The sequence below is a fragment of the Salvelinus sp. IW2-2015 genome, linkage group LG13 (genome assembly GCF_002910315.2).
Source record: "Salvelinus sp. IW2-2015 linkage group LG13, ASM291031v2, whole genome shotgun sequence".
NCBI lineage: Eukaryota > Metazoa > Chordata > Actinopteri > Salmoniformes > Salmonidae > Salvelinus > Salvelinus sp. IW2-2015.
In genome coordinates this window covers 46,325,478-46,340,603 of record NC_036853.1, presented here as the reverse complement: position 1 = coordinate 46,340,603, position 15,126 = coordinate 46,325,478, and the positions used below count along the sequence as shown (strand labels likewise).

The 15,126-nt window shown below is 42.6% G+C and overlaps 1 protein-coding gene and 1 pseudogene across 3 annotated transcripts; one reads left to right on the top strand and one right to left on the bottom strand.

The window, feature by feature from the left end:
- Positions 1-957: 957 nt before the first annotated feature.
- On the bottom strand, positions 958-8,558 carry LOC111971594 (clathrin light chain A). Of its 3 annotated transcripts, XM_023998437.3 has the most exons (7): positions 8,228-8,558; positions 7,087-7,124; positions 6,685-6,802; positions 6,294-6,405; positions 5,011-5,064; positions 3,600-3,635; positions 958-2,128 (listed from the first exon to the last, which is right to left on the bottom strand). In XM_023998437.3, the coding sequence occupies exons 1-7, from the start codon at positions 8,418-8,420 to the stop codon at positions 1,957-1,959; spliced, it is 723 nt and encodes a 240-aa protein (XP_023854205.1). In that variant the 5' UTR covers positions 8,421-8,558; the 3' UTR covers positions 958-1,956. The 3 variants fall into 3 exon arrangements, with proteins under 3 accessions (XP_023854205.1, XP_023854206.1, XP_023854207.1); XM_023998438.3 differs by lacking the exon at positions 3,600-3,635 and having other exon boundaries at positions 8,228-8,556; XM_023998439.3 differs by lacking the exons at positions 3,600-3,635; positions 5,011-5,064 and having other exon boundaries at positions 8,228-8,545.
- A 2,753-nt stretch (positions 8,559-11,311) lies between these two features.
- The window catches only part of LOC111971593 (sialic acid synthase-like), a 10,578-nt pseudogene continuing 6,763 nt past the window's right edge, over positions 11,312-15,126 (top strand).

Below are 15,126 nucleotides of genomic sequence, written 5' to 3'. Positions count from 1 at the left end.
CACTCGTCACAATCGGTGACATGTATAATACCTGCCACTATTACGTATGGCTGTTCCCTGGAATGGAATCCAGGGAACACACCCTCCATAGGAGCCTCCGACCACATTTTCATATCAAGCAGAAGTTGGCTTTAAGAGTTGAATACTCCTGATATAGACGTCCCAAATTAGGTTGCATTTGTAAAATCCACAATAGCTTGTTACTACACAAAATATCTATGAACATAACTTATGAAGCCATTCATTTGAACAGATTCAAGCTCAAAGATGTCACATTTTGACTGGCCACCTCCCAACCAACAGCGTGGCWTTGATCAAAGGTYGGCAGGTAGCCTAGTGGTTAGAGCGTTGAGCCAGTGACCGAAAGATTGCTAGATRGAATCACTGAGCTGACAAGGTAAAAATCTGTCATTCTGCCCCTGAACAAGGCAGTTAACCCACTGTTCCAAGGCCGTCATTGTAAATAAGAATTTGTTCTTAATTGACTTGCCTAGTTAAATAAAGGTAAAAAAACAAACATTTGAGATACTGCATATGTTGAGATGGTCTTCGCCCTAATGATGGGAGTCTTCCCAGGCGGTCTGCTTACCGAGGACAGATTTTAACAGGAGTAAACCCCCTCACTTCACCTCTGCCATTTTTGCCAGATTCATTTGAACCCAAGGTCAAACAGCATTAGGCCCTCCACCACTAGGGGCACAAAACAATTTKATTGAAAATGCAGTATAAAATATGTTATTTGTCTCACCTGAAATTTTACTTCCACCAATTAGGTGCAACCATAATTTGAATGTTATGGACAAAACATCAATAACGATCCTGACGACAAGTTTAATTCATGTTTTACTGATATTGAAATCGATGGACAATGAACATTAAAAGCAACACTTGGTGCCACAGTTAATCTTTAAACCACAATTCTACTCTGTTTATGACATTAACATTTTGTATATGTACATAGGTACACGCATATAGAGTACATGATGTTTACCAGGGTTGGGGGCAATTCCATTTCAATTCCAGTCAATTCAGGAAGTACACTGAAATTCCAATTCTCTTCAATGCTTTTCAATTATCAAAAATTTGATGTGGAATTGTGTACTTTCTGAATTAACTGGAATTTAAAATGGAATTGACCCCAACCTTGATGCTTACACACACATATAGATCACGTATATTTACCGTACTTGATTCGTGGTTCAAATGGGAAAAAATGCATAGATTGAAATAGTCACAATAAATGCCACAAGCTGGTTCTAAAATGGTTTCCAACAACACATTTAATAAACAGAGTTTGGTCCTTAAAAGAATAGAAACAAAAAATAAATGTGTATACTTATTTTGTTCTTTAATGACGGAAAGGAAGATGGAAGAGAGGAATATCATCAATCCATGTACAACAACGACCCCAGGTCAGGTAGGTGGGTTGGGTAAGTTGGAAATGACCCCAGGTCAGGTAGGTGGGTTGGGTGGGAACAACCCCAGGTCAGGTAGGTGGAAAATGACCCCAGGTCAGGTAGGTGGGTGGAAAATGACCCCAGGTCAGGTAGTCGGGTGGGAACAACCACAGGTCAGGTAGTCGGGTTGGGTGGGAACAACCCCAGGTCAGGTAGTCGGGTTGGGTGGGAACAACCCCAGGTCAGGTAGTCGGGCTGGGTGGGAACAACCCCAGGTCAGGTAGGTGGGATGATACATTTCCCTATGAGAGTTTGGTTGCAATCTGGGTCCAGAGAGTGTTAGCAAAGGGTAGAGATACAGCCGTCTCAATTCACTCCCTTCCCCTCAATGTTAACAGATCTGTAAGGTGAAAGCAACATGGTGTATTATGGAAACTCCACCACTACACTGCTTATACAGTACGTATTCAGAGCCTTCAGATATTCAAACACTGAATGGTTAGTGCCAAGGGGGAGGGGTAGGGACTGAATTGAGACATCTAACAGAGAGAGAAGAGGGTTAGCGGACCAGAGGGGCCTGCTTGAGGGAGATGAGGACAGAGCGCATGCGGGACACATCTTTGGCCTGCTTGCTGGACTTTGGGTTGAAGTCGCAGAGGCGCGCCACGCGCTCCCACTCGGTGCCCGGGTTGTTCTCGTCCATGTCCGACAGCATGGCCTCCTCGGCCGCTCTGCAAAGGCAACACAGGAGGGGAACAGAGCTTTAGAGAGGGAGGGAGCAGGCCTGGGCCCCAGAGATCAGCAGAGCTTTACAGAGGGCCTTACTGCTTCCTGCTAACACACCACCTCCTCTGCAACACTTCAGGGATAGACATGGGGAATCCCCATATAAATACATGCAGGTAGTTTAGATCCCTTCAGCATGACATCATTTAATGAGTTGCCAATAACATTTTAAAAAAGGATTCGTTATCAAAATGGTGCCATTTTAGCATGGCTTTTTCATGTTGTAGTGCAACAGTTTTAGTGAGGTCTGAATCTAAAACTTTGCTTGAGGAGGAAGTGTCGAGTAGACAGCAGCGGAGGCCCAACTCAGAACAGTCCAGTCGACTCAACTACATTACATCCAAAAATAAACATTCGCCGGGTGGCCACATCAAAAACAGACGAAGAGAACAGGGCTGGATAAGAGCACATAGCATGCCCCTATAACCCCGGTCATACAGCTAGTTAGTCACCTGCTTTTCCCTGTCAGTCTAACCAAGGGGTTTTGGAACGGCTATAAAACGCGGTTTGGTTGGTTAAAAATGCAGTTCGTCACAGAACTGGGCGGGGTGACGCCCCTAACTTGCCTTTGGTTACGTTCAAATATTCTCTCAAGATCCCAAGTATAGCATTAGGAATATGTTTTGCTTTATGTCCTTTATACTTGATGAGAGCGCTTCGTGGCAAGTTAGTTTTTTAACAACCAAAACCTGAGACTTTGRCATGCATTTGCATTTTGCTGTGGTTGGAAAGCAGACCATTTGAAATGCAGCAAATACATGTCACAATCTTCACTGATAACTTATATCATKTTTACTCCAATACCAAACCCAAAAAGGGAATCTAATTCCACTAGAAGGCGTACAATACATAATACCTGAAATGAAATAAATTAAAATGGTACCGTGCCACAATAAGACATTTTGAAATGCAAGCCAGAGGGCATAGCAAAACCCAATCCCACCCACTTCCACTGCCAAGGAGTTAACAAAATGAAAGAACCCCTCTATAAACTGGAACACAATACACACAGCAAAATGGGGATGAGAAGCCAATGAAAATTCACTGTCACAACGAAACTACAGATACACACAGGACCAGTGGACCAACGCATCACAGGAGGAGGGACACCCAGCTTCTAAAATACATGTAAATTGGCAGTGGATTCGTATTCATCTACAGCAGGGCTCTCCAATCCTGTTCCTGTAGAGCTACCCTCCTGTAGGTTCACTCCAACCCCAGTTGTAACTAACCTGATTCAGCTTATCAACCGGCTAATTAGTKAAATCAGGTGCGCTAGATTAGGGTTGGAGAGCCCTGACTACAGTCTAGTCTAATTGTGCACTACTATTGAATATCGTTTTGCCATTTTTCTAGGCTAATTTACTTCTCCCTACTAGGATATTGTCTTAGTTTTTTTTTTTTTTTTTACTTAACTGGTCTAGGCGGTAGCAAGGATGGTTAATGTGTGTGCTTAAAGGTGCATAGGAAAAGAAACAAGGAGAAACAGATCACAAGTCAGATATATAGAAATGAAAAGTAAATGAGCTTTATGCAGATGACAAAAGCCAGCATGCATTTTCCCAGAGAAAAAATAAAACTGTCATTTTCGGGGAGGGGGGGATTTTTGTTGTTGGTGCTCTAAGAAGTGTGCTTAGCTTGCAGCCTTCATCTGCTGTGCCATTGGGTTGGTTGGGTGAGGCAACAATACATGCCCTCTCTGCCTCTAGCTGTGGGTCTTTGGTTTGGCGGAGACAAGGACGCCGGGTTATACGGGAACGTTTGCTCTTCAGCCATCAAATTAATGAAAKGTGGCAGAMAGATACAAGGGCTGCAATACTAAGAGGGCGAGTTAGACAACAACAGTAGCGTGTCATTCTACTGTAGACAGTGGCTTGCTAGTAGGTACTAAGATTCTAAACAGATCACATTTACAGACGTTTGAAGCAGCGGTGTGTCCAAGGCGCCTTCAGTTTAGAAATGCAGACGTACAAGCAACATCACCGCAACAGTTGACGGTCTACATCCAGGGCTCTGCGACAGCACCAGGCTATATGGGCTACTGAAAATAGACTTCAACCGTTGGATTTTGTCGCAAGRCGCCTCCTACGAGCCTTGGATTGTGCTAGCKGGAACGGCTCATAGGAGCAGGAGCTCATCTCCTGTTTCTGTGGCGTGCACCTCCCTGGACAGGACGCTAGTCTATTGCAGGGCCTTACCACCACATGGTATCAACACGTAGCTACCTCCCACATGGTATCAACACGCAGCTGAGGTAGCTACGGTTGCAGCTATACGGTTTCATCAATACATTTAACGTGGTACATCCCAAGTACCACACCTAACCAATGTTTTCTACATAGCGTCAAATTCTAGTTCTCCATGTACACATATGAATAATACAGGTATAGATATACAGGGATCTAAGAATCCAAAACATTTGCAAATGGCATGATAAAACGAAGGGACATATAGATGGATCATGGACGATGGAATTAAACAAAASCAAACTAAAACAAAATGGCCACTCGATGTACTACACTACAGTTATGGGAACAGAATTTATATGGAAACTGGGCGATGGAGCATTAAGGCTGATGCAATGACATTCAGCCTACAAATATTCACTGCATAAAAATAAAGACACCGGGTGGGTTTATATTCGTAAAAACATGCAAAAACAGTCACGCACACTCAAGATAAACGAAAGTCTACTTTGAAAAATAACATCAAAACCAACAACAACAAAAAATGAAGGGGAAAGCCGAACGTAAAAATGTGTGTTAAAATGGATTCGTGCGGCGTATGATTGACGCGAAAAATAAACAATGTTAGTTTAGCAACATACACATAACCAATCAGGTCAGAGAAGGGTTGTTTGTAGAAATCCTCATCCAGCACCCTGGAGACACAGGGGATGTCCCAGAGGAAAGCAGCAAGCAGGAAAGAGAGAGAGAGAGAGAGAGATATCGGTAAAAAGGAGAACAAACGACAGAACAAACCCAGCCCAGAGCTCACACACACAAACGTCCAAAATGGCACCCTATTCCCTACCTAGTGCACTACTTTTGACCAGAGCCCGAGGAGACTACATAGGGAATAGGGTGCCATTTGGGACGCGATTTACAAAGACCAGAAACAACATAAGAGGCAGGTTAGAGGTAGCTAGGCATTTGACAGAGACTGGAACATTGGCTGATATATTATTCAGTGCAGAGGGAGAGCTTGGGTTACAGACGCTCAAGTTAGTATAAAGTCTTGGTTTTCACTATCTTGAACACTGTAGATCACTTGAAGAACGGCAAGGAGTTCCAAAACCCTTAACCTAAGACTTATCAAACTGAAATATATATATATATATCAATTGGTGTTAATATCTATCGAAAGGTAACAGGACAGCCCCAGTAGCAAACAGAAATGTAGGATGTAAAAAAAATTAAAAAAAATAAAATAAAATAAATATATATATATATATTTATTTTTTTAAACATCCTACATTTCTGTTTGCTGCTGGGGCTGTCCTGTTACCTTTCGATAGATATTAACACCAATTGATATTATAATTCCTGATCTCAACCAGATATTTCGGAATATTCCGTGCTCAAATGTCTTGTAGTTCAAGGGTCAATTCTGGGGTCTCGTCATTTAGCAACACCATGCATAACTTGGATTGCCGCTCCAGGTCATTATCAGAAATAAATTAACCTGTGAATGAATATACATGATTATTTTTCATTCCGGGAACATAGTGTACTGATCTTTTCACTGTTCTACCATAGACTGCACACAGCTAGCCTACATCTTAGTTTAGGTCTATTTGAACCTTGAAACACATAACAGGTAGTAGAGAACATAGAGGGACCAATAGGAACCATTGCAACACAATAACTAACTATTCTGCAAGGGGATTTCAGCAGGAGAGCATGTTATTTATACTCAAATGGACAGGGTTTCCTTTCCACGGCACCTGTAGAGAAAAAGTGAGTCAGTGGACAAAAGGTTCCCTTGGAGTCCAGTGGGTTTTAGTCCTCCTGGCTCAACCTAGGGCTGTTTTTACATTGAAATACAATGACTAGACTATGCATTTTTTTATTTTATTACTAGACTATGCATTTTTCTATGCATTTTTACCTGTTGTTCACTTTAGTCTTCTCCAGCTGCTCGTCCTGTCTAGTGTGCCACTCCTCCAGCTCTACCTTGGCCTTGTCCTTCCACTCAGACTCCTGCTTACGAGAATTAGCGTCTGGGGAAGGGGACATTAGGAAGAAGAAGAGGTCTTATGATTCACACAGTACAGGCAATTCTCTTGAAAAATGACATCACAAACCGAAGCCTTCTAAAACCAGGGGCAATTTCAACATGTGCTTAGTGTTTTTCTTGCATTGCAYGTCAGGGACATACATTTTCCAATGGTTGTGGTGTTTTAAAGGGGCGTTCAGCGCTTTGGATTCCTTCTATTCTATTGTTATGCTGCACGCTGCTATGGTCCTCTAGCCAGGATATACCAGGGYCCTATCCTTACCTAGGACCTCGAGCCTCTCTCTCTGCTCCTCCCTCCATTTACGCAGGCTCTCTGGCTCAGCCTGCAGCCGGTCGGCACTGGAGATGGCTGAGTATGCATCAGACGGGCCGTTGCTCTCCTAACAAACACATGGSTGGTGTTCAACAGGGCACACTGTAGCAAAATTAAAACGTTTCTCATTGCACAAGTCAATAGCATCTCCCCCTTTTCACTCTGGGCATTTTTTCCCCCGTTTTGTGCATACTGAACACAACCATGGTCAATAATGACACAACCATGGCATTTAGTATTCATTAGGCTATGTTAAAACAAACATGCATGGTTAAGTATTCTAATGTTCTCCTTGAGTCAATATAATCACAATCTCTGCTGTATGACAAAATGGAAAACTTAAGATATTACCTCATGAATGTCTCCATTAACAGCACCATCCACTGCATCTGCAAAATAAATTAAYCATTTATCATGAACAAAGCCACATCAAAGACAAGGAAATGGCCTACATCATCAATTAACATTACAGAGCGGCTGTGCATCAGACTTTTCTATGCGTCTTACATTATGGAATAAGACAGATAGGATGGTTGCATTTGCTTTTGCTTTCAAAATCACCACGACCCATCACAAATCAGCAAGCTTTCACAATGATCAAATTCAGATTKATTATGGATTTGTCATTGTAAATTTGAAAAATACTAACGTTACACGTAGGTTTGTTCTAGTCTAGTGCATTGGTGSATAAACGCTTGGTTAGGCAATATCTTTACGATGAGCGATTCATTCATTGTAACTAGCTAGCTACATCCCTTCCTTAAAGAGTTGAATAACATGAAAATGTTTCGGGCCAATGTAGCTAACTAATCGGTCAATAATCTCACTTCCTGAAGGCGACAGTTTTGTATGAAAATCCAATGGTCATTGAGCCATATATCAAATTGTAGTAATGAAGTGGCCAGTATGTTGGTGCAGTGGGATCAATCAATGACAGGCTTACGTTAGCAAGCTAACCAGGAAATAGACGTTATAACTAGCTAACCTGTCATTCAAAGACACGATATTTTCTGTTAGTTGATTCACGACACTTCACAAAACATCAAGATGTCAATAAGTAAAGTTGCGTGTAGCTAAATTAGCTAGCATATACACATGTAATGTAGCTACTAACTAGCGCCGTTAGCGASCTTACAAAATGGGGTAACTASCGTTACCTTGCGCATTACGAGCTAGTTTKCCGAWTTTTTWWAAATAGATGCCCTGAAATATTGGATCCAGCCAGCTAAAATGACGWAACTTGTTTTTCTCACGATCTCTTTCATTCAAGTCCCCTGCAGACAGTCGATGTAAGTTAGCTAACTAGGTAAGGTATCTCGTTGGCTGGCTAGTTTCCTAAGTAAGATGGCTAGCTTCAGCTAGCTAACTGTGTAACTGGCTAGCACATTGCTAGGTAATTATTGCCAATTTGCTAGGCTTTGACTCCATTAAATTATACGAACGAGCTAGCTAATGTAACTTGATACGTTAAGAGTTCAGGGAACATTGTTACCGTTTGTGTRGCCTGTCAGATTGTTGTCTAGCGACGTTGGAACCTCTCCGCTGTCCAGGATGCTGAATCCTTCGTCGTTCTCAATCCCCGCGATCTCGCTTTCTTGCTGGGCCAAGAAAGCGGCAGCGGGGTCTTCGTCCGTCCCATTGCCGGCCGCAGCCTGTGGTGCGCTGAGCATGTCAAAATCGTCCATATCTAGCTATTTGATGATGGTGGCTACCTATCGATAACGTTACAGTATCTAACGGGGAGTAGATCAGTGGATGAACTCGAGAGTTAAGGGAGGAGAGAATGAAAAAGCGGAAACGCTAGCAGGGCCAGTCAGAAACTAGGAATTGTTATTGACTGTGCTGTGCACCAACCACAAAAGGAATATGATTACACCTGATACGTAAGGGTCCCATGATCTACAGCGTGCCTAGGGTTTGCCTTGAATCTTGAATCTCAAGGGTACTATAGAATTAGGAATTAGAATATTAGTAATTTAATTTATAGCCATCTATATGCAGGGTACAGCAAGTGTGCATCATATTTTCTGCATTATAAAAATGTGTAAAGAAACGATTGTTTCAAAGAAGAAAAAAAAACATTTTAAGTGCAAAGACACGTGAATTACACTGTCAACAATACTGGCTAGTCTATGATCATAATTTTCAACTCTCCTGAGGTTAATCGAAGATATAGAGTCAATGGGATATGGGATGTCTCTGATATCTATACGCAATTTGATAGGCTTCTAATTTCACTCAAGTGGTATATTTGATAATTGGTGTCTATTATAGCAGTGATGGGCTACTGTCGGCCTATACTGTATTAGATTCCAAATGCATATMTTTTTTAAAGAGCCGTTTGGGAGCCAAAAGAGCCGTCTCTTTTTGGTGAGCTGAGCCGAACGAGCCGGCTCACTGAAAAGAGCCGGAAWGCCCATCACTAATAGGGTGGCGCACAATTGGCCCAGCATCGTCCGGGTTTGGCCGGGGTAGGTCGTRGTTGTAAATAAGAATTTGTTCTTAACTGACTTGCCTAGTTAAATAAAGGTTCAAAAACAAAAACTAATAGAGCAAGCTAGACCACTGTCCTCTTAGTACTGAATAACTTACTTGCGTACACATTTTCTTCATGTTTTCAGTGGTTGTGTCAGGGTTGTGTGGTGGTTCTTCATGCCTGCAGATTTCCCCTCCATAACTAATCAATATCTACGGCCTGCTCTGGCTTTTCCTGGAATGCACGTCTTGGCTGGGCTCCAGTGCTAGTGGGCATGTACTAATGAGCTCCGGAAACCAGAACTAGCAAGATGTCAGCCCCCACAAATCGGTGTCCGAGGCTGTCTGTAGTTCTTATTATAGCTCAMTGATGACGTACCATGTTCACGTCTTTCAACACATCCTCTGAGATGTCCTTTCCTGTCTCTGGAAACGTACTGTGACTACCTCTATACCCACTTCTAAACTTCTCTTTTGCTTGCTTCTCTGTTTGTGCCCACCAGATGGTGGATTGGGAGGCAGAAAGAGCCATAATCATCGGAATGCTCTCAGTCCTTGCCTCCCTTTATTTTTTGTTACAAAAGCTACTTTTCGACGGCTGACTGTATAGGTTCAATGAACTGGCAATGTCTCTCATTCCCATCATATTCCTAAATTGGAACCKAAGTTTATTCCCAGTAAGCAGTGACTCCTTCTAAAACGACTTTCATTCCAAGTTGTGGGTTATATTGTGACGCTTTTATAATGTATCCTTTCAGCACCAATCATCACTCACTAATTGTGTTCATTTTCTAGTCTGAATTTCTTGATTCATTCATTTATTTAGGAATATTTTTTATATGCACAATATATTCTCCTCCGGTGGGAATCTGTGTTAGATACAATTCCAACCCCAGAACCATACGCTGTTAAGTCCTAAATACTATCTCTATCCCCTCAGATTTTGTAACGGTTGCTCTATCCACCAGTTACTGACAGGATGTATCCAACTGTCTCACWCACWCACACACACACACACACACAGGATGTTCCCTAAATGGCCATATCTAAGATTTGTTTAAACTTTTGAAACTCCATTCTCTACAGAAAACTCTCTGTTCCTTAAGTGTGATATCCTACCGACAACGCCAATTGATAAGAAGACCAGTATCTCAATATACCATAGACATATTTATCATACAAAAGAGCCCAAATTCAAAGTGACGTTTCAAACGTGTACTCAACAAAGATGTCCAGCTGAATACATACATTCAATACAGTGCCGTGTCCACTTACACCCACAGCTCTCACCCTCTCCCTTCCATAAAGATGTACTTCAGTACTTTTCCATCACCCAGGATTTCTTTGTGCATGTCACAGGATTTCTTATCAGTCAGGAGAGGCCTTGAGTTATTGGGAGTACGCATTCCTACAGTCCACTGCAGTCCACTAAATAATGACACTTCTCATACACAAAGAGCTCGAACCTAACACTACTTTCAATCCCTAAAGATATATAAAAACAATCTAGTCATACTAWGATGATATAATGCTATAAAAAGGTAAAGATATAAAACAGTAATATAAAACAGTATTTTACATTTTCTCAAAATAAATCATATTTTTAATAAACTGTGTTCAATGTGGGTATTTTTTCCCAGTAAAAAAACAACATCCTACTTATAAGACCATCTCCTTCACTAATTGTACATCTCTAAACTGTACATGAGAGAGAACTTGGTCTCACTGTACAATTTCCTTATTGAATATATTTGCTAATATATTGGGTCGCCCACAAAAAAGGTGCCTGTCCCAGATTTGTTTGTGCTCTTGCCAAATTAGATTGACTAAGGAAGATTCCATGAGGTGAACAGAAATAGACTAGCACACAGACTACAAAAAACAGGTCCTAGCAGTCACTTGTTGCATGACTGGTGAGGACACTGGCTTATCATTGGATAGGCTGACTTTAGGGAAGTGTATAAAAGGGCAGACGATAAGCAATTTCTTCCTCGATCCACTGTGCAAGACTGCCTCTGAAAATCTCATCCTTAAAAAGAGCGTGATTAATTTGCCATAGGCTCTTAATCATTTACCAACTTCATTTATCACTTTTATTTAAAAAATGCCTCTGAAATTCGAACTTGGTCCTGGCAGGATGATTGGGGGTTCTAACCCCTGTTTTATTATTGCAGAAATTGGACAGAACCACCAGGGAGATATTGAAATCGCCAAGAAAATGATCAAGATGGCCAAGGTAATGGAAGCTAAATGAAGAGACATTGTAAGACTTTAAGGACTAAGACTTTCCTGGACACAAATTAACCCTAGTTCTGGACAAAAAGCATGCTGAATGCAGAATTGAGTCTTTTTCTTGTCCAGGACTAGGCTGGATCCTGTGTTAGGGTAAAAGTATGGAATGCACTGCCGCAAATTTATGTGGCTCGGCAGTTGTAGCTTCTAGATATGATCGGATCGATATATACGATAGGGTGTGGTAGTGAGGGAACAGATACAGTATAAGAAGAGGGCACACATATACATTGTAAAGCGAGTTGTGGAGAGAAACCTGTATATGTCTAGTCGGGCGAATGGTAGTAGATCGCAGTTGGCATAGGTCTCGATCGTGAGGCAAACTTTATTGCAGCTGAGGAAGGTCATGATATCTGCAATTATGACTGTTTAATAACCTCAAATGGAATGTAGAGGCTACGTCTGGAGTATAAAAGATTTCGCGAGAGTGATCGTTGCGACTGCGCGGGTGCGGCCAGGTGGGTCGCGTATGCGGCACTGCAGATGCGTTGCCTAAGAATTCCAAGTGAGTAAGTGCGAGATGTTCGCCTTGCATCACAGTGTCACCTCAGCGCCGTAGACAGTCAAGAACAAGTGGACTGCTAGGATACGGTGTTTTTTGTCAGTCTGTGGTTGTACGCACGGTTTATTATGTTGTCTGGTCTGTTCACCTCATGGAATCTTAGGGGCACTCTGAAGGATCCCAAGTCTGACGCACATGTGCGTGTGAGACAGATAGGCAGCATACAAAATCAAAAGTGCGTGGGTAGCAGAACACGCAGTTTATGTACATTGCTGGGACGAGCCCAATATATATAGCATAGAGTATAGACAAATGATAGTGGAAATTATGGTAGCATTGGTGTGTAACGCGAGAGGTGTGTCTTCTGCCAGTAGATTCAAGTTTGAGAGATGATGTACCATAAGGTAGGTGTAAGGAGATGGTCTTATAGATACTGTAGTGGAGTAGAAAAAATATAAAGAGGTTAGTTGTAATTTGTAAACGGTGTGAGGGAGAAGGAAAATTGTTTGTGTATAGCCACACGCATGGAGTATGTGATGGAACGACAGTAATGTGTGAGCATGTGATAGATGTGTGAATTTATTTTGAGAAATAGTAAAATGGAATATCGGGGTGGGATAGTCTGGTAAGATTCAGAATTATCGGTGTCTTTAAGATTAATTTGATCTGTATGATGTGAACATTATCTGTAGAGGCAGTTTAATAATAATAATAACTGTAACCATAAGATCGTAGAGAGGAGTGAGGAAGATGAAGTGGTAATGTTCTAGTTGTATTATATAGTGTATTTTAGGGATTGAAAGTAGTGTTAGGTTCGAGCTCTTTGTGTATGAGACCAGAGTCTTCTGGTTCGCGCCCGAGGCTCTGTCGCAGCCGGCCGCGACCCGGAGGCCGTGGGGCGACGCACAATTGGCATAGCGTCGTCCGGGTTAGGGAGGGTTTGGCCGGTAGGGATATCCTTGTCTCATCGCGCTCCAGCGACCTCCTGTGGCGGGCCGGGCGCAGTGCGCGCTAACCAAGGGGGCCAGGTACACGGTGTTTCCTCCGACACATTGGTGCGGCTGGCTTCCGGGTTGGAGGCGCGCTGTGTTAAGAAGCAGTGCGGCTTGGTTGGGTTGTGCTTCGGAGGTACGCAATGCATCCTATTCTGCCGTAGCGTGTCTGCTGGGCGCTAGGTAGTGCGCTCGCGCGAAGAATGCCTGCTTTAATCTAGGAGGAGTTGATATGTGGCGGATGAGGAATAGTGCAAGACGAGTGAGAATACGGACGATTATATGTGCTGAGAGTTGATGGGAGGTCGTAGCCGAGGAGTGAGAGGTGTGAGGGAGAGGATGAAAGTTGGATTATGAGTGTGGGTATGCATTCAGATGATGAAATAAATTAATAAAAATAAATAAAAATGGCAGGACTGAGGGAAAGGTCTTTTCTGCTATGATCCTGATACTGTACTGCTGCTGTGCATGGATCTGCATAAATGGAAGCAGGGCGTGTGTGGGTGGTTTGACGCTATTACTCACGGTTGGATCAATTACAGGACTGCGGGCAGACTGCGCCAAGTTTCAGAAGAGTGAGCTTGAGTACAAGTTCAACAAGCGTGCCCTGGAGCGTCCGTACAACTCCAAACATTCCTGGGAAAAAGACATGGTACGGGACCACAAGCGCCATCTGGAGTTCAGTCATGAACAATATAGAGAGCTCCAGAAATATGCAAAGGGGTTGGAATCTTCTTCACCGCCTCGGAATGGACCGAGGTAAGAGGTTATTCCATGATTAATGTCTATTGAATTAGTTTGCTGTGACTGTGTAGATATTCCGGATTTCAAGCAAAAACATGCATGACTACCCCAACTGCTTTGCAACGCTTGTTAGATGGCTGTGGASTTCCTGGATGAGCTTGATGTGCCCTTCTTCAAAGTTGCCTCATGCGATGCCAACAATTTCCCCTATCTGGAACTGACTGCAAAAAAAGGTCAGTGATTTAAGTTAACACTGTGTTATATATGCACTACATCTTTGCCACACGTTACTGTGGTAAAAGTTAAATGTTATACTCTGAATGTGCTGTCAAAATGTGTAATATGTGTCATATCAGTGAAGTTAGTTACTGTAGAAATTACAACTTTGTTTAACRTCAGGACGGCCTATGGTGATATCCAGTGGGATGCAGTCAATGGCGACAATGAGACGAGTCTATCAGACGGTCAAGGAACACAATCAGAAGTTTACCATCCTACAGTGCACCAGTGCCTACCCATTGGATCCTGAGGATGTCAACCTACGTGTCATAGCAGTAAGACTTCCCATTGGTTTATTACAAGGAAGGGGTTGTCGAGCAGGATCAGCACGTTATCTGTTGTCACCCCGGGGTAATGTCATAAGGAAACGTCGGTTGAGTCAAGTGCACAGCACTGGAAGAGAGAGAGAGAGAGAGACAACAAGAATTTGACATATTTGTGTTCCGATGGGAAGGAAATTAATTGACCCATGGTATTTCACTCTCCATTTTCCRGACATACTGTAGGAATACCAGAAGGAATTCCCTGATATTCCCATRGGATATTCCGGCCATGAGAGGGGTATCAGCATCACCGTGGCAGCAGTGGCAATGGGGGCAAAAGTGGTGGAGCGTCACGTGACCCTGGACAAGAGCTGGAAGGGCAACGACCACGAAGCGTCGCTGGAGCCTTCTGAGCTGACCGAGCTGGTCAGAGCCATCCGCCTGGTGGAGCGGGCCCAAGGCACGGGCGTCAAACAGATGCTACCCTGTGAGAAAGCCTGCCATGACAAGGTGAGTTGGCCTCCTCGGGAGGTTTAATTGAAAATAAATGTGACATACTTTTTGGAGACTGTTAATATTATGAATGGCAAAGGGAAAATATTTATATGTATAATTTTGACATAGTGTATCGGAAGAATTCAGACCCCTTCCCTTTTTCCACATTTTGTTACGTTACAGCCTTATTCTAAAAAGTATTAAAATGTTTTCCCCCTCTCATCAATCACCACACAATACCCCAAAATGACTTAAGACAAAAAAAGGTTTTTAGAAATGTTTGCTAATTTATAAAACATTTAAAACCGGAATATCACATTTACATACAGTACCAGTCAAAGTTTGGACA